The 22,534-nt window shown below is 47.4% G+C and overlaps 3 protein-coding genes and 1 long non-coding RNA gene across 4 annotated transcripts; 2 read left to right on the forward strand and 2 right to left on the reverse strand.

The window, feature by feature from the left end:
* Positions 1 to 2,085: 2,085 nt before the first annotated feature.
* LOC109738556 (lycopene epsilon cyclase, chloroplastic) lies at positions 2,086 to 6,321 on the forward strand. The gene is made up of 10 exons (XM_020297682.4): positions 2,086 to 2,682; positions 3,931 to 4,102; positions 4,205 to 4,340; positions 4,434 to 4,647; positions 4,796 to 4,939; positions 5,026 to 5,133; positions 5,212 to 5,308; positions 5,389 to 5,520; positions 5,642 to 5,774; positions 5,946 to 6,321. The coding sequence occupies exons 1-10, from the start codon at positions 2,374 to 2,376 to the stop codon at positions 6,109 to 6,111; spliced, it is 1,611 nt and encodes a 536-aa protein (XP_020153271.1). The 5' UTR covers positions 2,086 to 2,373; the 3' UTR covers positions 6,112 to 6,321.
* A 204-nt stretch (positions 6,322 to 6,525) lies between these two features.
* On the forward strand, positions 6,526 to 9,623 carry LOC109738461 (U-box domain-containing protein 34). Its single transcript, XM_020297586.3, has 4 exons — positions 6,526 to 6,788; positions 6,879 to 6,973; positions 7,343 to 7,930; positions 8,038 to 9,623. The coding sequence occupies exons 1-4, from the start codon at positions 6,584 to 6,586 to the stop codon at positions 9,370 to 9,372; spliced, it is 2,223 nt and encodes a 740-aa protein (XP_020153175.1). The 5' UTR covers positions 6,526 to 6,583; the 3' UTR covers positions 9,373 to 9,623.
* Positions 9,624 to 10,632: 1,009 nt separating this feature from the next.
* Positions 10,633 to 19,120, reverse strand: LOC109738373 (peptidyl-prolyl cis-trans isomerase CYP57). The gene is made up of 11 exons (XM_020297500.4): positions 18,708 to 19,120; positions 18,303 to 18,481; positions 18,134 to 18,232; positions 17,900 to 18,003; positions 17,667 to 17,811; positions 16,755 to 16,974; positions 16,524 to 16,563; positions 11,579 to 11,792; positions 11,285 to 11,422; positions 11,053 to 11,204; positions 10,633 to 10,829 (listed from the first exon to the last, which is right to left on the reverse strand). Exons 1-10 carry the CDS (start codon positions 18,925 to 18,927, stop codon positions 11,064 to 11,066), a joined length of 1,500 nt encoding a protein of 499 aa, XP_020153089.1. The 5' UTR covers positions 18,928 to 19,120; the 3' UTR covers positions 10,633 to 10,829; positions 11,053 to 11,063.
* On the reverse strand, positions 14,139 to 16,028 carry LOC141042387 (uncharacterized). The gene is made up of 2 exons (XR_012204933.1): positions 14,628 to 16,028; positions 14,139 to 14,553 (listed from the first exon to the last, which is right to left on the reverse strand). It is a non-coding gene; the product is annotated as an uncharacterized lncRNA (long non-coding RNA).
* Positions 19,121 to 22,534: the final 3,414 nt, after the last annotated feature.

The raw sequence follows: 22,534 nt of genomic DNA on the forward strand, positions 1-22,534 counted from the left end.
AACTACCAACTAGGTACCGGTTGCAAGTAAACAGACATTAATAAAAAGAACAAACAAAAATCACAAGGATTGTAAAAAACTCTGGATAAACTCTATGGATTTCTCTACCCCTCAAATTGCAACAGGAAATAGGGTTTGCGTAAACTACAACATTAGGGCAAAATTAAAAATGTCCAAGTTGCACACAAAACATTTCCAAATTGCACACACACGCATGTAGAATTGCATAAGAACCCAGGAACTGCTAAGTTTCCCCAAGCCGGGTGAGCCAACCACATTTGGGTTCTTGTGCAACTCTTACATCTACAACTGCCAACTGGATACTACTTAGTTGGCAAACAAACAAAAATCAAAGGGATCAATAACGGTACTGATTTATCTACCAACTCAAGTTGCAATAATAACTAGGGTTTGGGGGAACCTAGAAAATCAACCTAAGTCACATGGTAGCCTAGGTTTGGCAAAATCAACCTAGAAAATCCCTTGCCGTACGTGTGTGATCTGGATGCGCCTACATGAAAACGGGATCTAAACGTCAAAATCGCACGACAAAATCATTGCAAAATCACATGGAATCGCACGGGCGCGCTATGGTGCATCTCCAAAAGGAACCACAACATCCCAGCGCCTCTCAATGTCATCGCGGGAACCGCTGCTTCCCTGTCGACGAGCACTACGAAGGAGCAAAACCCACTACAGATGCGGGGAAAACCAACGAGGGGGATGAGTTGCTAGGGCTGCTGGCAACTGTACCTGAGCCGGCGACGAGCAGCGGATGCGTCCCCGCTACGCCTCTTCCTTCCTGCGCAAGCTTCAACAGCGGTTGTGATGGCGAACCCCAGTGAATCGCGAGCGGAGGGGGAAATGGGGAACTAGATGCGGGAGAGAAGGGAGAAATGGAGGCGTGGGAGTGGAGAGGGGAGTGGCATGAAATTCGAACCCCACCCCCCTCCTGTAATCTGTCTTCGTTCACCACCGACCGCCGCTATAATGACTATGATAGGATGGGTCCACCAGAGGGACACGACTCATCCAGACCAGGTGTGCGGGCCCTGTACGGGAGGGGGCGACTAGGTAACACCTGGCTATGCGGGCCGCACGATCTATCTCGATCGAGCGGTCCGTGGCTGGCCGTTTGAGTCGACTAGCGGGCGCATTTGAGATGGCTGGGTTGTCGTCTGGTGGCCTCGCAGGTAGACAAACTAATAACCGAACACCGAGGGGTGCATTTTGTGCGGAGTTTGAACTGTTGTGAGCTTTATTTGTAAAGTTGAATGTTTTTTTAAGGGAAAGCCTCAAGGCATTTTATTGTGAAATTATCATAGTTACATCCTTCAAGACATGTGGAAGAAGAAAACTAGGTGGTTCATCATCCCACCAATACATCAATTGAATATCGTAAGCATGCCTAGTTAAATAGTGTGCCAAATTATTGGCTTCCCTCGAACAATGCTGGAAACGAATCGAAGATACACCGTGTGCGAGTTGGAAACAATCCACGAGAGTAGCAGCATATGGTGCCAATATATCTAAGACTCCATTGCATGCATCAATTACCTCCAAGCAGTCAGATTCAACGATGATCCTTGCACACCCAATCTGCTGAACAAGTTGGAGCCCTCAACGAAGTGCTAAAGCTTCCGCCGAAGCCGCATTTGCTGCATGGCCAAAGGGCTCAGCGACTCCAGCCATGGCCTCGCCACGATTATTCCTCATGATCGCCGCTATAGCACCAGTACCATCTTCAAAGAAAGCTGCATTTGTATTCAATTTGTATGACCCGGGTGCTGGTTTCTCCCAACTAGCTCTAGGCATTTGGCTATCAGGTGTAAAAGCTGAATGTTTGAATACGTGTGTATTGCTCCTGCCGTGAGCGTCGTGCGGACAAGCGCTCAGTTACGTGGCACCGATCTGCCTTTCTCTGGCTCACTGGTTACCTAGCGGGATGTTCCAAAGCGCATGCACGACGAGACAGATCGAGATCGAATTAGGGCAAGATCGATACAAAGCGTTAGCTCAAAAAGCTCATCTCCTCCGCAGCCCAGAACCATCCGACCTAGTACACAGTACACACACAGTGTGACTGTGTGAGGCAGACACGGAGGCGACGAGGCTCTCGCTCGACTAGTCTTGGGAGGGAGGAGTCACGCCCTCGGCACCTCCCCAAAAGCGAAACCATATCCGTGTTCCATGCGGCCGCGCCTAATCGCCGTCTGCCACGTGCCATATCCCGGATACCCTCTCCAAAACCTCTCCCTCCACAACGCCTCCTCCTCCTCCGCTCCTCCCTAGGCAGCTAGCCTCTCCGCCTCCCTCCCCTTCCGGCCAGCCAGCCAGCTCGCAATTCCCTGAACCTGCGCCGCCGCGGGGGCAATGGAGTCCACCGGCGCCGCCATCTCGGCGCCGTTCGGCTGCCGCGCGTTGCGCTGGGCCGGGCAGCGGCCTCTCCGGCCGGCCGATGGCAGGAGAAGGCGGGTGGGTCCGGGCCCCGGGCCGGAGAAGTGGAGGAGCTTGAAGGCGAGCTGCGTGGCCACGGAGAAGCCCGACGAGAAGGCGGCGCCGGGGCTAGGGGTGGAGTTTGCCGACGAGGAGGACTACGTCAAGGGCGGCGGCGGTGAGCTGCTCTACGTGCAAATGCAGGCCACCAAGGCCATGGAAAGCCAGTCCAAGATCGCCTCCAAGGTTCTCTCTCTATCCTTTTATGTACTGCTACCGCTAGTCTGCTACTGCTAGTGGTATCTTGTTCTTTGTTTTATTCCCTTATTTAATTGCTGATTTCTATGCATGTTTTGTTGATCTTGAATATACTACTCTAGTACTTAAGTGATTCTTTCCCCCAATTAGCGTTGTGTGAACTTCCAGCGTTATGGCGAATAAAATTAAAATCCCTAACATTAGTCTGTTTCTTTCTTGCGATGTACAGTAGTAACATTAGACTGTTTGAAAGATGAAGGATTCCCATAAACACCACAGTAGCAAAAATTAATCTGGGTACTATTGCATACTATACTACTCCCTCCGTATCAAAATATAAGACAGAAAATACATAGGAGCTCTTGGGTGCTCCACACCCTATATGAATATTAAACGTAAAAAATACCCAAAAAATTAAAAAATCTGAAATTTGGGGATATTAAACCTGGGTTCTTAATCTACTCCCGTGTGAAATTTTGTGAAAAAATACCAGCACACGTATCCGTGGCGAAGGAAATATTGTCCGAACAAAAATCCATCCAAACAGTTTTTTCTATACATAGGAATTTTTTGTCTTTTTTGCCACGAATATGTTTCCTGGTATTTTTTTCACGAAATTTTACACGGGAGTAGATCGGGAACCCAGGTTTGATATCCCAAAATCTTAGTTTTTTTTCAAATTTCTCGGTATTTTTTTAAATTTAATGTTCGTGTAGGGGTGTGGAGCAACCGGGTGCTACAAATCCGCTTCCATCCAAAGGGGTCTTATATTTGGATATAGAGGGAGTAGAACGCAAGTGGCATTCAAATGCACGTCATGCTAGTACTACCATGGCGTTGCTCATTTTTGACAAATCAGGGATAGTCTTGGGTCGCCCATGCTTGTCATTCCTGCCTTCCTGGCAGGAGCAGAGTACACAATGTATTTGGTCTTGCGTTAATTAATTGCTCCTTAGGGACATGTCTTTGGTCGTGCCTTTGACTTGCTTTCTTTGGAAACGCCCTTTCACTAAGTATATCATTCAATAATTCCTACATAGCAAGACGCGGATCTTAGTGGGTTACGAACGTCATTGTGTACATGTTTCAATCCTTCTTTTACTGATACTCTGTACAGTTCTTTTTCTTCAAGGTTAATTAATTAAGTTTCGAAGTTCATCGTCATTTTGTTAACAATTTTTTGTCTGGTAGCATCCTTCAAGTAGTTGATTATGTCTTCTGAATCTTTCTTTGCAGCTGTTGCCTATAGCTGATGAAACTTCAGTGCTTGATTTGGTTATCATTGGCTGTGGTCCAGCCGGCCTATCTCTGGCTGCAGAATCAGCAAAGAAAGGACTCACTGTTGGTCTCATTGGCCCTGATCTTCCATTCACAAACAATTACGGTGTATGGGAGGACGAATTCAAAGGTAGCCATTAGTCGCAGCTGTGAAATGCAGCACCATGCTTGGATAACATCTTTACCAGCATTATCATAAAGAGTGATACGTTTTTATCTTTTTATTTCCCAGATCTCGGCCTGGAGAGCTGTATTGAGCATGTATGGAAGGATACTGTCGTGTACCTTGACCGTAACAAGCCGATAATGATTGGCCGAGCATATGGCCGGGTGGACCGAGACTTGCTGCACGAGGAGTTGCTGAGAAGGTACATTCTATCATAACGATCTTGGAATTCAGTCGCGTCAGGCAGCATCATATATATGATTGTTCCTAGTAATGATAATTAAACAATTGGCAGATGCAATGAAGCTGGTGTTACATACCTCAACTCAAAGGTTGAACAGATAAAAGAATCTCCTGATGGACATCGAGTAGTATATTGTGGAAGGGGCCACAAGATACTTTGCAGGCTTGCCATTGTTGCATCTGGAGCAGCATCTGGTAAGCTTCTAGAGTATGAGGTTGGAGGACCACGTGTTTGTGTGCAGACTGCATACGGTGTAGAAGTCGAGGTACACACCAACCCTGCACAAAGTGCTCCTTCTGATTCGTGGTTTATTTCATGATTTGCATGTCACTTCATTCATGTCATTCGAGCTGAGAAATTCATATGTTGTTTGTGCACCAGTTCAATTTTTCAGAATGATGTCAAAATTTCAGGTTGAAAGATATCCGTACGATCCCAGCTTAATGGTTTTCATGGACTACAGAGATTGTTTCAAAGAGAAGTTCACACACCCTGAGGAAGCCAATCCAACATTTCTCTATGCCATGGCCATGTCATCTACACGAGTTTTCTTTGAGGTCTACATGAATTTTTTTAGCAGTGTGTTTCTGCAATGGACACGTTTCCATAAGGATAGGTCACTGACCAAGATAATTTATCATAGGAAACATGCTTAGCTTCAAAAGATGCAATGCCTTTTGATCTCCTTAAGAAGAGGTTGATGTCTCGGTTGGATGCGATGGGAGTTCGTATCATAAAAGTATACGAGGAGGTAACGAGTTTGGAGTTGATATCCATACTGGTTTATCTTGCACAGGTGTGCTGAATTTCTGTTGAGTCTTGATTTCAGGAGTGGTCTTATATTCCTGTTGGAGGATCCTTACCTAACACAGACCAGAAGAATCTTGCATTTGGTGCTGCAGCGAGTATGGTCCATCCTGCAACTGGTACATACAAATCCTCAACTTTAACTCGTCATTCTTTATTATTTGACATGCATATTGACAATATTGTAGAAAATTCATAGGATATTCGGTGGTCAGATCTTTGTCTGAAGCTCCTAGATATGCTTCTGTGATATCTGATATCTTACGAAATCGTGTCTATTCTGGACAATATTTGCCTGGAAGTTCTGAAATGTCCAGTCCATCAATGCTTGGTACAGATTTCTTCCCTTGTTCACTAAATTCAACAGATAGAATAAAATCACTTAAAGATGTTTTGCAGAATAGGAGAAATGAGCAGAAGTATCTGCTGCTAACCACTGTCTGATATTTCAGCATGGGGAACACTATGGCCTCAAGAACGGAAACGTCAGCGCTCATTCTTCCTCTTTGGATTGGCCTTGATAATTCAACTGGATAACGAAGGCATTCAAACATTCTTCGAGAGCTTTTTCCGGTTACCCAAATGGTAATTATGCCCGCTCGATGCATTTACTGCTTGTTTTCAGGCCCTGGACCAAGTATTTCCTTTTTCGCGAATACAATACGCAAGGATGCGTATCTTTCCATTGATAGAAAAAGTTTGAACAAGTAAATATTTCCTTGCGCGTGACTTTTGATGGATCGATCTCTTGAACAGGATGTGGCGAGGATTCCTTGGTTCGACGCTTTCGTCAGCGGATCTCATGCTGTTTGCACTCTACATGTTTGCAATTGCGCCAAACACTTTGCGAATGAACCTCGTCAGACACCTCCTCTCGGACCCGACTGGTTCGGCAATGATCAGGACCTACCTGACCTTGTAAAACCATTTGATGACTAGTCTGCGAGAAATCTAGAAAGTGTACAGTTTTGTAGTTGTACATAACATAGTTAGAGATGTTGGGGGATATCACCTGCCATGTGTTGCCTCTGCCTATGCCTAGTAGTGGAGTAAAGCGTGGATCTTGTATAGTTGAAGTTGCCATGGTTTAATTTTAGGTTTGGTCTGGGTCAAGCTTCTCCGGGAGCCAAAAGTGGGAGCGTGCAAGAATAGCCAAGAGTGCTGGTCTAATCTGGTACCCCCTCCCCCCCTAGGTCATTTAACGGCGGCATGCACGGGGAGGATCTTTGTAGGCAAGGAAGGGAGCAGGAGGAAGAGGAGGAGAAGGGACGCTTCCGTCGTTCCCTCAACCTCTCTGCCTCTCCTTTCTCTTTCTCTTGGTGGCCGCCCCTTGTAACATTTGGCATCCATCCAACTAATCGGAGCATCGCTGGGATCCATTCGCAGTGGAACCGATGATGCAGGGAAGCCCCCTGAGCCCCGAGGAGCACCGGCTGACCTTGCCGCCGAGCCCGCACCAGCCGGTGTCGACCATCGTGGTTGCCATCGACCGGGACCGCAACAGCCAACTGGCCATGAAATGGGTGGTGGACCACCTCCTCTCCGGCGCCTCCCATATCATTCTCCTCCACGTGGCGGCCCACCCTCCTGCAGCCAACCGTACGTCCGTCGTAACTTTCTTCCGCCACATCATTCTTAATAATTTCTCCCATAAAGCTAGTGCAACAACGTAGCGACGGTGTTGCGCAGATGGATTTGCCATGGCTGAGACGACGCAGGACGCGCTGGAGGCTGAGATGATGGAGATCTTTGTCCCCTTCAGAGGATTCTGCTCTAGGAATGGGGTAAGCCATGCATGCATCCTTCGTGTCTCCTCACTCACTCATCAAGCACGTAGCGTAGCATGCATATACTCCCTCCGGTCCTTTTTACTCCGCGTATGAGAATTGTCAGAAGTCAAACTTCATAAAGTTTGACCATATTTATATGAAAAAATATCAATATCTACAATACTAAGTTTATACAATATGAAAACTAAAGTCATGACACATCTAATGTTGTTGATTTTCACATTCTGAATGTTGGTATTTTTCTTTATAAGTTCGGTCAAAGTTTACGAGGTTTGGCTTCAGACAAACCTTATATGCGAACTAAAAAGGACCGGAGGGAGTACTACATAGGAGTAGGTTGCTGAAGGAGCGTACTGCCTGCAGGTGCAAGAATCGGAGGTGATACTGGAAGAGGCAGACGTCCCCAAGGCCATCATAGACTACATCAGTGCCAACAAGATCCAGAGCATCGCGCTGGGCGCGTCCAACAGGAACGCATTCACCAAGAAGTGGAAGAACCCCGACGTGCCCTCCAGCCTCATGAAGGGCGCGCCCGACTACTGCAACATCTACGTGGTCGCCAAGGGCAAGCCCGTCAACGTCAGGCTCGCCAAGTGCGGCGTGCCGGCCGACGACAGCGACTTCCTCCTCGCCACCTACTCCAGGAGGAGCTCCAGGAGCCAGCTGCCGCCGGTCCTGCCCGACTTTTTGTCCTCCGGCAGGCGCTCCATCGACAGGCCCGAGCTCACCACGCGCCCGCCGTTCCGCGAGCGCCCCCTGCAGGCGTCCGCGACCAAGCCCCACCTCCTCTCGGCAAGGATCGACAGCACCACGCTGCGCTCCAACTCCCACGACCCATCCAGCCTCGACCCCGACTTCGCACAGGCCGTGCATTTCTCCTCCATGGACTTTGGCGAGAACGTGGACGCGCTCCCCCTCAGCCCCCGGGAGCCCGGCTCGCCCCTCTCCGCCGTGAGTTCCTCCTACCTTCCTGCTTGCTTGCTTTGCTTGCTTGCTGTTTCCTTCCTTCCCGTCGATCAATCCATGCATGTGCTTAGCTTAGTTGGTACGTGTACAAGGCCCAGCGCGAGGTGGAGGCGGAGATGAGGCGGCTCAAGCTGGAGCTGAAGCAGACCATGGACATGTACAACGCAGCATGCAAGGAGGCCATCAACGCCAAGCAGAGGGCCAAGGAGATGCACCTGCTCAAGATGGAGGAGGCGCGGCGCCTGGAGGAGGCCCGCCAGTCGGAGGAGGCCGCATTGGCGCTCGCCGAGATGGAGAAGGTCAAGTGCCGGGCCGCCATGGAGACTGCCGAGGCCGCGCAGCGTCTGGCCGACCTCGAGGCACAGCGTCGCCGCAACGCCGAGGTGCGCGCGCGCCGGGAGGCCGACGAGAAGGTGCGCGCCCTCGACGCCATCGCCAACCACGACTTCCGCTACCGCAAGTACACCATCGACGAGATCGAGATCGCCACTGAGGGCTTCTCCGAGAGTCTCAAGATCGGGGAAGGCGGCTACGGCCCCGTCTACAGCGCCAGCCTCGACCACACTCCGGTCGCCATCAAGGTGCTCCGCCCGGACGCCCAGCAAGGCCGGAAGCAGTTCCAGCAGGAGGTGGAGGTGCTCAGCTGCATCCGCCACCCCAACATGGTCTTGCTCCTCGGTGCCTGCCCGGAGTACGGCTGCCTCGTCTACGAGTACATGGAGAACGGCAGCCTTGAGGACCGCCTGTACCGCCGCGGCGGCACGCCGACGCTCCCGTGGAGTCAGCGGTTCAGGATCTCGGCTGAGATCGCGACGGCTCTGCTGTTCCTTCACCAGACCAAGCCGGAGCCGCTGGTGCACCGAGACCTCAAGCCGGCCAACATCCTGCTGGACCGCAACTACGTGAGCAAGATCAGCGACGTCGGGCTGGCGCGCCTCGTGCCACCGGCGGTGGCGGACAGCGTCACGCAGTACCGGCTGACGGCCACGGCGGGCACCTTCTGCTACATTGACCCGGAGTACCAGCAAACGGGCAAGCTCGGCGTCAAGTCGGACATCTATTCTCTGGGCGTGCTGCTGCTGCAGGTGATCACCGCGCGGCCGCCCATGGGGCTGACGCATCACGTCGAGAAGGCCATCGAGTCCGGAACCTTCGCACAGATGCTGGACATCACCGTCAAGGACTGGCCCGTGGAGGACGCGCTGGGGTTCGCCAAGCTCTCGCTCCAGTGCACGGAGATGCGGCGGAGGGACCGACCGGACCTAGGCACCGTCATACTGCCGGAGCTCAACCGGCTAAGAAACCTCGGCATCGCCTATGACCAAGCGCGCGCCGCCGTCCCTGCTGGCGACAGCAGCTCGCACGGGCAGGAAAGGGTCAGCTCACCGACGGTTGACGCGGGGTTGTGGCGAACGGCGGAAAGCTAGCATTGGCGCGCGCACACACAGGGTTGTCTGTATATTAGCTCCGTTTCAGATAGAGAGTGAGCTTAAGTAATTACTACAAGAGGAGAGGGGCATTATGAATGCCCACGTTCTTTTTGAGGTTAAAAATACTTTACCTTGGTGTATGTAGTTTCTAGCATGCTTAACATTGACATGTTTGCAGTGCTGGCTCGTAATTTTGATTCACAAACTTTGTACATCCATCGATTCAGAATGTTCTTTTTGGGCCTGTATACTGACTTTACATACCACTGCTGCTCTTTTCCTTCCCGAGAACGCGTGATCCGAGCCCGTCATATCCTCTGCTTTCTCAAAGGCAACCAGGGCAAACTATTGTTGGAAAGGTGCTGCCAGGGGCGGCTGAAGCTGTAAACGGGGCGAGGGGCGACGTGAGGACGAACAGCATCGATGCTAGAAAGCGGCCGGTTGGAACGCTGCAACCACAGGGTGGCGATGCTGGGAGCGGCCGGTGATGATGCTGCAACCCCTGGACAGGGACGTTGGGAGCAGCCGACATTGATGCTGGGACCGACAGCGCCTGATGCTGGAACCGACGACGTGGGTTGCTGCAAGCTAGGGGGGCCATGACAGCGCCTGATGTTGGAACCGACGACATGAGTTGCTGCATCCGACGAGGTCAATTGCTGGAACCGGCTTCGCTGATTGCTGAGACCGGCGACTCAGATGCTACAAGGATTGCTGGGACCGATGGACACAGGTGCTGCAACGAGCGAGGCGCACTGAGACGGCAAGGTGTGGCGCTTGAACCAGCGGGGCAAGGTGCTGCAACGGCGACCTGATGCTGGGACCGACGAGGAGTGGCACTGGAAACGGCAAGGGAAGGTGCTTCTATGGACGACAAGGCCGCTACTACTGGGAGCGGCCAGCAACGAAACCGGCAAGTGTGCTGCATGAATGGGAACTGGCAACGGCAAGCTACTGCAAGCGTTGTGTGGCACGCTGTCGCCGTCAGCCTCCCCGCGCGCGCCGGTGGGAGCAGGGGACGAGAGGTGTGTGGGATTATTTCTCGTTTGCTTTTTTTGCCGATCAAATCTGAGATGCAGGGGGAAAGAGGACGCACACGCGGGATCCAACGGCTGATGGCTGCCCCTATCGGACGGCGCACGGGGTGACCCATCTGAGCTCCGGGCCGGTCGGCCGGCGCCTGATATTGGCCATTTTAGATTTGAGTTGACATGATAGGCTAATGCGCATGGCATGCGACAGGATGCATCTCAAATGTTACAGTAACGTTGCCTTGTTAAAGGGTAAATTATCAAAATGTTTTCTCAATTTTTTTTAAAGTGTTCTACAATTGCTATTTACAGATTGGTACAGACAGTCCACATGTGATCACTCTACCATTACGAACCTGCATGTGTTATGCTCAGGTTCCGATTCCAACTCCACACCAAAACTGCAGCAGCGGCATTGCAACTCTGGGGGCAAAAGGAGGTGGGTGTTAATTAGTCAACGAGAAGTGGGAGAAATTCACAAGGATATACTATCTATCACTGAGAAGATTTATCTGAGACACGACGAATTATAGATATTGCAACGCTACAATGTGGTATGATAATAAGCTACATAAAAGGCTCAAAGCATTTGTTCGGTACTACTACCATCCAATTTATTTGTCACTAGAAAGATTAGCAGACGCACCTCAAAAGGGGTCAGGTGAGAGATCTGCCTGCCCATTCACGATCTCTCTTCTTTAACTTCGCTTGCATCTTGTTAAACTTCTGTTTTCCTTTCTCCAGAAGAGGGTCAACCACTACATAGTCATTTGGATCATCCTTCCTAGTCATACCATCCTGTATAAAGATAAAATAGGTTCATGCATCTATTTCCCTTGTGTGTGCGGGAAAAAGAAGAGCCGCAAGGATACCAGTACCTTCGAAGATTCAGGTGTGAAAGTGAGACGGTTGGCATGCCACTCTTTGTAGTCCTCACCGTCTTCTGCCTTTGTTTCCGTATTAGCAGGCTTATTACTCATCAAGGAAGCCTTGAACTTCTGTAACTTTGCTAAAGTCTAAACGAAAAAAATGATGTTTAAGAAACAGTTAGGCACTCAACTTCAAGAGCAAAAGCTGACACGTAGAAGAGATGTCAGCTGGAATATGAATATGCATGATCCATCATGAAATGGCACAAGGAAGGTGGACATAAGAAAGCAGAAAAATAATACCTCCTCTTCACGGCCTTGGAGGCTGCGTTTTCTCTGTTTTTTCAAATGTTTCTCTTGTTCAGCTGGATTTAGCAGTTGCAAATTAACATCTCCTCTGGACATCCTTTCAGTATTGGCTTCAGAGCCAATACCTTTTTTCTTCAAAGACAGTTTCCGTGATTTTGATAATTGATGATCATCGTCGTCGTCATCATCATCATCATCGTCATCACTCCTGTGGACATTTAAATTGTTAATAAATTCAGAGGACAACTACTAAATAAACTAGATTACCAACATATTGTTAATAAAATCAGGAGCAACTGCAGGAGTAGATTATAGCAGAATACTGTTTAAATTTCGAAGTGTTTCAAACGTGCAAACAAGCGAGATTCTTCTTCCACTATCTGCATAGTATAGGTATGGTAAGACTAAATAAAGATACATTATATTCAACACATCGTAACCCGGCTACCGAAAAGAATTATTGTGTATCTACACAATCCCCCCAAACCGTGAGGCCGCTCGAAATGCTGCACTCTCCTCGCACCCCAGTGTCACTGGTCCCTTTGTCAGCCAGTCGTGGAGCATCGAGTATTTTTGTTGCCCTTGAGCCTCCCTCGTTTTACTGCTCCCTCTCGCTTCGTCCCACACGCCCGCCGCTCCCTCCTAACCCTAGATGACGGCTAGGCGCCACTCAACCCGTTCAATGTGTCGGCTGCAGGGCGGACGCGGTGACCGAGAAAGGGTGAGGCGTACCAGCGCAGAGAGCGGGCACCTCACTGCACGAGGCTTAGAGATGTCAGGGCTGATCGACTCCACAGGCCACAGAGTTCCCCGCCATCCGGACAAGTTGTGTCTGGCTCTCACAAGGTCGCATCCACCATATCCGGTCAACGAAAGTCAGGGAAGCTTAGATTACAATTCACAGCATGCTGAAGATGTCATCCTCTAGAGTCAGGGGCTGCTCCTCCACATCATCCACTGGCAGGCCAGCCTCCAAGGCACTTGCGCTGGCGAACTCCCACATATGTGAGCCACTTCACGTACTTCCAGGGCGGCGCCGCCCTCGAGTTCATCATGGTCGACAAGTATGCCATCGCATAGTGCACCTATTCTGTTCAGCTCCAGTAAAAAAAAGTAGACCTATCAATTCAGCTACGGGTACTTGTGGTTCTCTATCCATAATGATTTAGCAAGTGTTGTGTGGACTTGCTATCAGCCTATCACCATGTAACTGAAATTTAGAGGCTTTACAATATTAGTTCAAGAGCTATAACTGTCAGGGTCCCCCCTACTTTCTGCTGAAAAGGGTTAAAGAGCTATAATTTCACATGCCCTAATATGTACTCCCTCCGTCCCAAAATTCTTGTCTTAGATTTGTCTAAATACGGATGTATCAAGTCACGTTTTAGTATTAGATACATCCGTATCTAGACAAATCTAAGACAAGAATTTTGGGACGGAGGGAGTATGTAGCATTAGTTTATTCCCCTATTCTGAAAGCTAAGAGTGCATAAATGATACTCACAGGAAAAAATATAGTATTTAGTTGCTATTGTTCAATGTTGTAGAGTGGCGGAGCTAGACAGGATGTTCAGGGGGGCGAGGTAGCAAATATTGTTGTTTGGGGGGGGGGGGGGGGGGGGGGGGGGCAAAAGCTAAAAAAAAATCTAATCTAAACAGCCCCCCAAAAATTTTCTTTAGCTTTTGTAGTGAGGCTGAGGGGGGCCATGGCCCCTGCTGGCCCCAACTAAGCTCCGCCATTGGTTGTAATGAAGAACTTCTCTCTTTTTTTCTGAGCCTCTTTTCATCTTGGGAGGTATTTGATAGTTGTGCTTCAGGAGAGCAGTTTTGAATGGTATTAAGAGCTTTTTATGATGAACTGTCTGTAACATCATGAATGTTTGAGAACTTCAGGCCATAACATCATGAGAGAAATTCATTGAGCACCGCTTAAGAAGAATGACAAGCATGACCAAATGGTTTCATGCCTGGGAGGTTGACCATGGGAGGCATTTTCTTGGTAAGACAACTTATGGAGAGATACAGGGTGTTCATTGACTTGGAGAGGGTCTACTGTAAGATACCGCAGAATGTCATGTGGTGGTCCTTGGAGAAACACAAAGTCCCAACAAAGTACATTACCCCCATCAAGGACATGTACAATAATGCTATGACAAGTGTTCGAACAAGTGATGGCGACACTGATGACTTTCCAAGTAATAGGACTGCACCAAGGGTCAGCTTTGAGTCCTTATCTTTTTACTTTGGTGATGGATGGGGTCACAAGGGATATTATACAAGGAAATATCCCATGATGTACGCTCTTTGCGGATGATGTGGTGCTAGTCGACGACAATCAAACGGGGATCAATAGAAAGTTATAGTTGTAGAGACAGACATTGAAATCGAAAGGTCTTAGACCAACTCCACCGCACGACCCCAAACGGATGTCCGTTTTGCCCGGATTTTGTCCGTTTGGGTAGGGCAATGGGGTCGTGTCCGGGCAGTTTCTGGGATGCGGTGGCCGTGCGCCCAACGCGCGGACGCATCCCGGCCGCATCCTGTCCGCGTACACTTTTCTTTGCAAGCCCTTAACTTTTTTTCATCATTCATTTTTGGTACATGGGAATACATCACCAAATTTTGACTAGAAAAGCAAGACCAAAGAAAACAAGAACCACAAGAATACATTTTAGAAGATATCCAACTTCCATAACTGCTCCTGTAAGTTGGATTAGTGCCTTCTCGATGCATTCATTGTTGATCTGCGGAGGAGGCTCGATCTTGCATGCTTCTTTCTTCTTCGAGTGTAAAGAAGTAGAGGTTGCTTCCTCGCATCTAGTCTCATGTCTAGCCTCTATTCTAGCAACAAGTGCACTAGTCTCATCTCTAGCCTCTATGCTAGCTAAAAGTGCACGAACATCTACTAAATTGCGCTCTATCAATATATCGATGTACTCTTCTTCCCAATACCAAAACTTGCATCCATGCTACACAATAAAATTTTAAGTTAGCACAACTAGTCAAATCCAAGAGCACAACCGAAGCTAAAAAGAGCACATACCCCACCGTTTAAGCACTTGATGAACACCCATCCGGGATGTTCCGGCGTTGTACACACGCTGCGCACGACCTTCTTTGGGCAGTGGTCGCACTTAATGAGTGGCAACGGTGCGCCGACGAGCTTTTGGGCTAGCAACGAGCTCAAGACCGACCGGATCCGCCCCAAATCCGGCCGCCGGGTGCACAAATCAGGTGGCCGTGGTTGGGTAGCTCGGGGGCGCCGAGGGGAAGGGGTTGGGCGAGCGCGCGTCCGAGCTGCACAGCTGCAATGGCAGCGGCGGCGAGGGGAAGAGTGGAGAAGAGTGGAGGGGGTGCGACTGGAGGAGGGAGGGGGCGGATAGAAAAAGGCGTCCCTGTGCCACCGACGGGCGGGCCAGGGGAGGACACGCGCACACGGCCCGCCCGTCCGCGTGTTGTCTGTTTCACCCCAAAAGCGGCGCAAACCTGGACCGGGGATGGGTCGAAAGCGGACAGAAAACGGACAAAAGTCCATTTGCGCCCGCGCGCTGGGCCGTCTGGTTCGTCCGTTTTACCCCAAACGGACGCACCCGGACAGGATGGGGTCGCGCGCTGGAGTTGGCCTTAGGCTAGTAGAACTAAAACTGAGTACATGAGGTGCAGTTTCAGTACTACTAGGCACGAGGAGGAGCCTTGATGGGCAGATGGTCACCTCAGAAGGACACCTTTCCACATTTGGGGTCAATGTTGCATAATGATATCGATGAACATGTGAGCCATCGAATCAAGCTGGATGGATGAGGGGCGCCGAGCTTATGGCGTCCTCTGTGACAAGAGAATGCCACAAAAGCTAAAAGGCAGGTTCTATAGGACGGCGATTTAACCTGCAATGTTGTATGGCGATGAATGTTCGCCGACTAAAAGACATGTCCAACAATTAGGTGTAGCAGAGATGCGCATGTTGATATGGATATGTGGCCACACAAGAAAGAACCAGGTCCAAAATGATGATATACGTGATCGTGATAGAGTTGGGGTAACGCCGAATGAAAAGAAGCTTGTCCAACATCGTCCGAGATGGTTTGGGCATATACAACTGAGGCCTCCAGAAGCGCCAGTGCATAGCGGAAGGAGACCAAACTTGATATGGGAGGAATCCGTAAAGTGAGGTCAAGAGAGGTCGAGGTAGACCAAACTTGATATGGGAGGAATCCGTAAAGCGAGATCTGAAGGACTGGAATATCACCAAAGAACTAGCCATGGACAGGGATGCATTTTAGTTAGCCATCACATGCCAGAACTATGACCAAATTTCGAAATCTTTTGGGTTTCCACTCTAGCCTACCCCAACTTATTTGGGACTAAAAGGCTTTGTTGTTGTTGTTGTTGTTGTTGTTGTTGTTGTTCAGACATGCAGACACACACAAGACCATTCTTCTAGTATCTGCATGACATAGATACTTATGTTTAGATTACCACATGTTATATTCGACACATGGTAACCCTACCAAGAAAAATTGTGACCGCACAATATGCAGAACTAAACTATTTATCATAATGGCAAGCCAATGAAAAGTAATTTCAATATGATTATGTTACAATATTAGAAAGATCACATAATTTGTTGTCATTCAGAATGGTGATATTATGTCCCCGAGTAACTTACTACCTGTTACCAGATATGAATACTTGTAAGTAGTAACAGACTTATAAATGAGTTTTCAGGAAACTACCGCTTAGTATAAACAAAAGCTCAGGACTAAAAGGACATGTAGGAATAGTGTTGTTCACAAGAACAGATATTCTGGTTGACCAAAACATCATAACGATAACCAACCACATTGAACTAAACTACCAATAGATATTTGCAGAAGAAAATCACAGTGCATAAGGAATAAGGATAAGGAACATATAGATAAGGTAGACATAATAATAGAACCTGTGAGCTGGTAATTCTTTATCCTTCTGATGAGATTTATCTGTATCAAAGAGGGGGGAACAGATTGCTCAGTTTTCCAACTTATATGCAGCAATCATGTGACATCAGCCAAAAAAATGCAAGTAGCTGCAGGAAATTACATAATCCTGCCTCTCATTATGTCTGTCATGGCACAGTAAATTGCTGAACTGGAGAATGGCCATCTTAATAGAAACAGGAATAGCAAATTACCTTTCTTGGAAGATTGACTCTGCCGAATATCCCCAAGCTCTCTACGTTTTTTTAGAATCCGTGAACGCATCCTGTTGTCAAAATCCTCCTCATTCTCGTCTTCAGGAGAATCATCATTTTCTGGATCATGCTCTGGCTCTCTGGAGTCAGCTTTCTTCGAGATTAAAGCCTCTCTGATAGATAGGACAGTTTCATTTTTCTTCTCCTCTTCCTCCTTGGACTGGATATTTGCAACAAGCACAATGGTGTTCAAAATTGACAAGGTCTAAAAATATTCAATAGTAAGCAAGTACTCCCTCCGTTCCAAAATAGATGACTCAACTTCGTACTAACTTTAGTCAAAGTTGAGTCATCTATTTTGGAACGGAGGGAGTAGTTCTTAAGCAAAACCTGATCAGAGCCCCGGATAAAACTCATGTCCTAAACCAATTCAAGACGAAAAATGTATTTGAGTTATTAATAGTGTATAACAGGAATATATTTAACTATATGAATAATCAATAGAAGACAAAAGACAGGAAATTAGTCCAACAAATACTCGGTACAAAAGTGCTCCTTAGGTAGTTAGTGCTGTTAAAGAGAGAATGCTAGAAAAAAAATAAGAAAATGGTCCCATTTTGTGACTGGCCTTCTAAAAATGTTGATTGGGAACCAGAGAGGAAGCATGATCTACACAACTACAACTCAAAAGAATGAAGTTGACGAAGTAAGAAAGCTAGCAACACACATTTCTGGTTTCAGATGGTATGCACACTAACACAGCAGAAGTGTGCTGCACAGTATAAAATGCCATGTCCGCCAGTTGGACAAGGTCTCTTTAGGTTTTTGTAGTGCAATATGTTTGCTAGCAAAGGATTGGTTAACATCCTACAGATTTCCTCAAGCAGAAGTGACACAATTGATAATACTCACCAGTTGTTCAACCTGTGGTTCCACTTTAAGAAAACGAGAGTCATCGAGCACATCGTGGATACTCTTTATTTTGTCATTCACAAAAGAAGCTGCCTCATTCTCCTCTTCTTCTACTTCATCTCCAAACGAGAGCACATTAAGTTGCCTACATGATGAATGGACAGTCAAATGAAATCCAACACCGATACCTTATCTTTGCAAAGAAAATTGGTTCCAACATGCAGAGAACATACTTAACAGCTTTCTTCTCTGGTTTCCTCTCAGCATCAGCCTTGGGAGCAGGCTGAATCTTCTTAAGTTGTCGTGGAACTATATCATCAAATGGGTTCCAGAGTACCTATAAAAGCAGAAACACACATAACTAAGCAACAGCTACTTAGGCTTCACAAGTAACAGTAAAACAGATAGAAGAATCTGCTTCGTTGCAGAAGTACCAGAACTAAATGAAACATGAGGGGAATAACTACCTCAACTGAGAGAATTTTCTGTGGGTATACAGGCCGATCATCCTTATCAGTCTCAATATCAGCCAAGGCCAGAAGATTGAAGATAGAATCCCCAGTGACCTGGACGCACACATACATACATGGTAAACTGTAATCACCTCCAATGGGGACAATCAAGGTAGACACGTACCTTCCCAAAAATTGTATTCTTCTTATCAAGCCAATCGCAGCGGTCAAGGGTAATAAAGAACTGGCTTCCGTTCGAATGAGGTGTGCCAGCATTGGCACATGCCAATAAACCCCTGTGATTAAACCTCAGACGTGAATGGAACTCGTCGGCGAACGGTGCCCCATAGATGCTCTCACCCCCTGCAGATTGATGTCAGATAATCATCAGGTTCAGTTCAGAACACCCCCAAATCCACCAATCACATGTATGGCTCGAACAGATAGTTAACCAGACACAAAATTCAAAACTGAGACACTAACATTAATTTGATGCACAATCCGCGATTCAGTTGGGTAAAGACCGACAGTGAAATCCGGAATCAGTAACCCTACATCATATAGGTCTGGTTAGGGTTTGGGATCTCACTGGTGCCGGAGCCGGTGGGGTCGCCGCCCTGGATGAGGAACGACTTGATGACCCGGTGGAAGAGGGTGCCGTCGTAGTAGCCCTCCAGGCATAGCTGAACGAAGTTGCGCGTGGCCTTGGGGGCCTCCTTAGCCCACAGCTCGATGTCGATCGGACCGGCCGTTGTCTGCACCACCACCTTCCCTTTCGTCGGGGGCTCCAGCACATACACCGACGACATCTTGCTGGCCTGCCCTACGCTGCCGGCCGCCGGCCGCCGGCTCGACTCTCGCGCTCCGGCAGGTCGGTCTGTCTCGAGATTGTGGTTCGGGTGGTCCGGTTCGTCTGGCCCTGTTTGCGCTCGATTCTAGAACCGCCTCCACCAAATCGCCAGTTCCACAGAGCTGTTTACGCGCCACGAAAACATAGGGTATATGGTACGTTTCCTTAACGTGAATACGTATTACTCTTCTCTTCTCAGGTAACATGGAGCACTTGTTTAAAAGACTGCAAATATTATTTTGAGACCTCTAAATATTCTAAAGGAGAAATGTACTGTATATACAGATGTGTATTTTATGTGCATATGAAGTTTTTTTTTTCTTGTAAAAGCTTGTATTACTCAATCAAAACCAGGATTACAATAAACTCTGCTAAGACCAAGCGCTCCTGGTGGACCAGAGCCCAACCACACTACAGTTCTCTTTTCGATTCTAGCAAAGTTTGCCAAATAATCTGCTACAGCATTTTGGCTACGCTTAATACAAGTAATACAAGTTTTACGTAGAGACATCAGATATTTAATCTCTGACACTAATGAAGCGAACACCGACCTATCATGGTCAACATCTTTTAGTAGATTCACTACTGATATTGAGTCCATCTCCAGAAAAATTGGTTGATCTGAATGTTGAAGAGACAAAGAAAGCCCTTCCATACAAGCACACAGTTCCGCTTCCATAACATCCCTACAAGAGAAAAGGATTCTGCAGGATAAGAAAATTATATTTCCTGTATCATCTCGAAGTATCATCCCCGCTCCCGCACTTCCATCAGCCGACCAGGATCCATCCGTATTCAGTTTGGCCCAGTTCTGAGGCGGAGCAATCCACTTACATGAGTTCTCATCCTTCTTCAGAGACTTCTTTGGAGTTTCAACATAATCCAACACAGCAGGCCCTTTTCCTTTGATTGGATCGCAGATAAAAACTTGTTTAATGCTCATCATAGAATTTAAGTAACTTGACAGGAAATTTTTAGAAACTTCGAGGGGCGGAACTAGTTTCAAGTGGACCACTTCATTCCTAACATGCCAACAACGCCATAGTGTGAACAGTAGCATACAACGTACATTTTCAGACAAAGGTTGCAACGCATGCAGCAGCCATTCAGGACCATTGTGTTGTACATCTCCCAGATTTGGCAACGGCCAAATAGTACTCATGCAGTTCCACTGATTAACTGAATTTTGGCATCTACACAACGCATGGAAGGTGTGCTCCGGCTCTCTCTGGCAGACCGGACACAAGTCTGATTCCTCCAAACATCTCTTCTTCTTATTAGGCCATGTTGGGAGTGAGTTAGTGGCCACACGCCATGCAAAAAATTTAACAGTCGGGGGTATATTTGTTTTCCATATAAAATCCCAACACTTCCTTGTACCATCAGGAGATGAACTTGATGCTGATTCAGACGACCTGACAGAATCATCAAAAGCAAAATTATAGGCCGACCGTACCGAGAAAGATCCTAGACGCCCCGGACCCCAAGCAATAGTATCATCCTGCTGCCTTGGTGAAGCCCGGATTTTCAAGATCTCCTTAACGTCACAAGGGTAGAAGTACGTATCCAATAGATTTACCTTCCAAGAACCATTAGGATTTAGCAAGTCAGAAACAAATCGGAACCTGCACACGCCTTGCGGATATATAGGTTTATAAGAATGCGGCCTTGGTATCCAGTTGTCACGCCATATACGAATGCTCCTGCCATTGCCAACTCTCCATATCAACCCCTTCTTCAACAGTTCTAGACCGTAGCTAATAGCTTGCCAAGAGGAAGAAGGATTACCCGAAAAAACTGTATCCTCAAGTTTCCCGTTTGGATAATACCTAGCTTTCAAAATCTGAGCACATAAACTGTCAGGCTTGACCAAAAGTCTCCATGCTTGCCTGGCTAATAAAGCTTGGTTGAACAAACGAAAATCACGGAAACCAGCTCCCCCTTTATTTTTTTGGCTGCTGCAGTTTGATCCAAGATTTCCAATGAACTTTCCTTTTCCCTTTCGCCGCTCCCCAATAAAAATTACGAACCAAATCCGTGAGATCATCACAAACTGAGAAAGGTAATTTGAAAACACCCATTATATATGTTGGCAGTGCTTGTGCAACTGATTTTATTAGAACTTCCCGGCCTGGTTGAGCTAGCAAGCCATCTCCCCACTAAATTAATCTCTTGACTAGTTGAGCTTGCAAGTTCTGAAACCTTCCCTTAGACATACGTCCATCCGGAGTAGGCAGTCCAAGGTACTTTTCTTAAAACACCCAATTTATGACATCTAGGGTACCTCTCACCTCATTTTGTGAATCAACAGGACATGAATCCCCAAACAAAATTGAGCATTTATTATAGTTCAAGCATTGACCCGTGGCCTTTGCGTAAAGTTCTAGACAACCTTTCACGTTTTCTGCTTGAGCACGAGAGGCTTCAAAAAACAACAGAGTGTCATCCGCAAATAATAGATGCGAGATCCCGGGAGCACGGCGACAAATCTTAACTGGGGTAATACTATTGGATGCAACACCATGTTTTAAAATAGCAGAGAGACCATCAGCCACAAATAAAAACATAAACGGTGAAAGTGGGTCACCTTGCCGAAGCCCGCGTGACGGTGCAAATGAATCCAAGAGGGTCCCATTGAATTTAACAGAATATCTCACCGATGTGACACATGTCATTATCCAGTCAATCCATCGCTGAGCAAAACCCAACTTTTGCATCACTTGCTTCAAGAAACGCCAATCCACCCTGTCGTATGCTTTAGAAAGATCAAGTTTGTAAGAGCAAAAACTTTTTGTTGGGTCCTTTTCCTGCTTTATGTAGTGAAAGCATTCGAAGGCAACTAAAGCATTGTCCGCGATCATCCGTCCAGGTACAAAGGCACTTTGTTCAAGGGATATAATATCATCCAAAAGAGGCATCAATCTATTCACTAAACACTTTGACACCACTTTGTAAACCACATTGCATAAGCTAATGGGCCTGAAATCGGAGAGCTTAATGGGGTTAGCAAGTTTTGGAATAAGGACAATACTTGTATCGTTTACCCCTTCCGGCATGACTCCGGTTTTGAAGAATTCCCTAACTGCAATAATAATATTTCCTTTCAAAGTATCCCAATTCCGCTGAAAGAACCGTGCTGGAAACCCATCAGGTTCTGGCGCTTTCAAAGGTCTTATTTGGAAGAGAGCATCAGATATTTCCTTGTCAGAAAACTCGGTGCAAAGTTTCAAATTATCATCCTCAGAAACAACGGGATCAAAAAGACTAACAATAGTTGTGGCATCCAAATTAGGATCCGAACAGTACATGTTCTGGAAATACTGTGTAGCCATGGAACCCATGTCTTGTTCATCCGAATGAGATATACCCTCGTCATCTACCAATTCCCGAATTCTGTTTTTCCTAGCCCTCCATCTTGCTTTACTCTGGAAGTATTTTGTATTTCTATCACCTTCTTTGAGCCATGCAATGCATGATCTCTGAAGCCACAACATTTCCTCCTTATAAAGTAGCTCATTTAATTTGTCGGACGCTGCCCGAATCTCCCGACGGTCTGCGTTCATATT

The sequence above is a fragment of the Aegilops tauschii genome, chromosome 3 (assembly GCF_002575655.3).
Source record: "Aegilops tauschii subsp. strangulata cultivar AL8/78 chromosome 3, Aet v6.0, whole genome shotgun sequence".
NCBI classification, from domain to species: Eukaryota; Viridiplantae; Streptophyta; class Magnoliopsida; order Poales; family Poaceae; genus Aegilops; species Aegilops tauschii.

Coding starts and splice junctions, on each gene's coding strand:
- LOC109738556 (XM_020297682.4), top strand. CDS start 2,374: ATGGAGTCCACCGGCGCCGCCATCTCGGCGCCGTTCGGCTGCCGCGCG. Junction 2,683..3,930: donor AGTCCAAGATCGCCTCCAAG/GTTCTCTCTCTA, acceptor CTTTCTTTGCAG/CTGTTGCCTATAGCTGATGA. Junction 5,309..5,388: donor TATGGTCCATCCTGCAACTG/GTACATACAAAT, acceptor GAAAATTCATAG/GATATTCGGTGGTCAGATCT.
- LOC109738461 (XM_020297586.3), top strand. CDS start 6,584: ATGATGCAGGGAAGCCCCCTGAGCCCCGAGGAGCACCGGCTGACCTTG. Junction 6,974..7,342: donor GATTCTGCTCTAGGAATGGG/GTAAGCCATGCA, acceptor TACTGCCTGCAG/GTGCAAGAATCGGAGGTGAT. Junction 7,931..8,037: donor CCGGCTCGCCCCTCTCCGCC/GTGAGTTCCTCC, acceptor TACGTGTACAAG/GCCCAGCGCGAGGTGGAGGC.
- LOC109738373 (XM_020297500.4), bottom strand. CDS start 18,927: ATGTCGTCGGTGTATGTGCTGGAGCCCCCGACGAAAGGGAAGGTGGTG. Junction 18,004..18,133: donor AGAAAATTCTCTCAGTTGAG/GTAGTTATTCCC, acceptor CTGCTTTTATAG/GTACTCTGGAACCCATTTGA. Junction 11,793..16,523: donor AAAGAATTACCAGCTCACAG/GTTCTATTATTA, acceptor AAATGTCCACAG/GAGTGATGACGATGATGATG.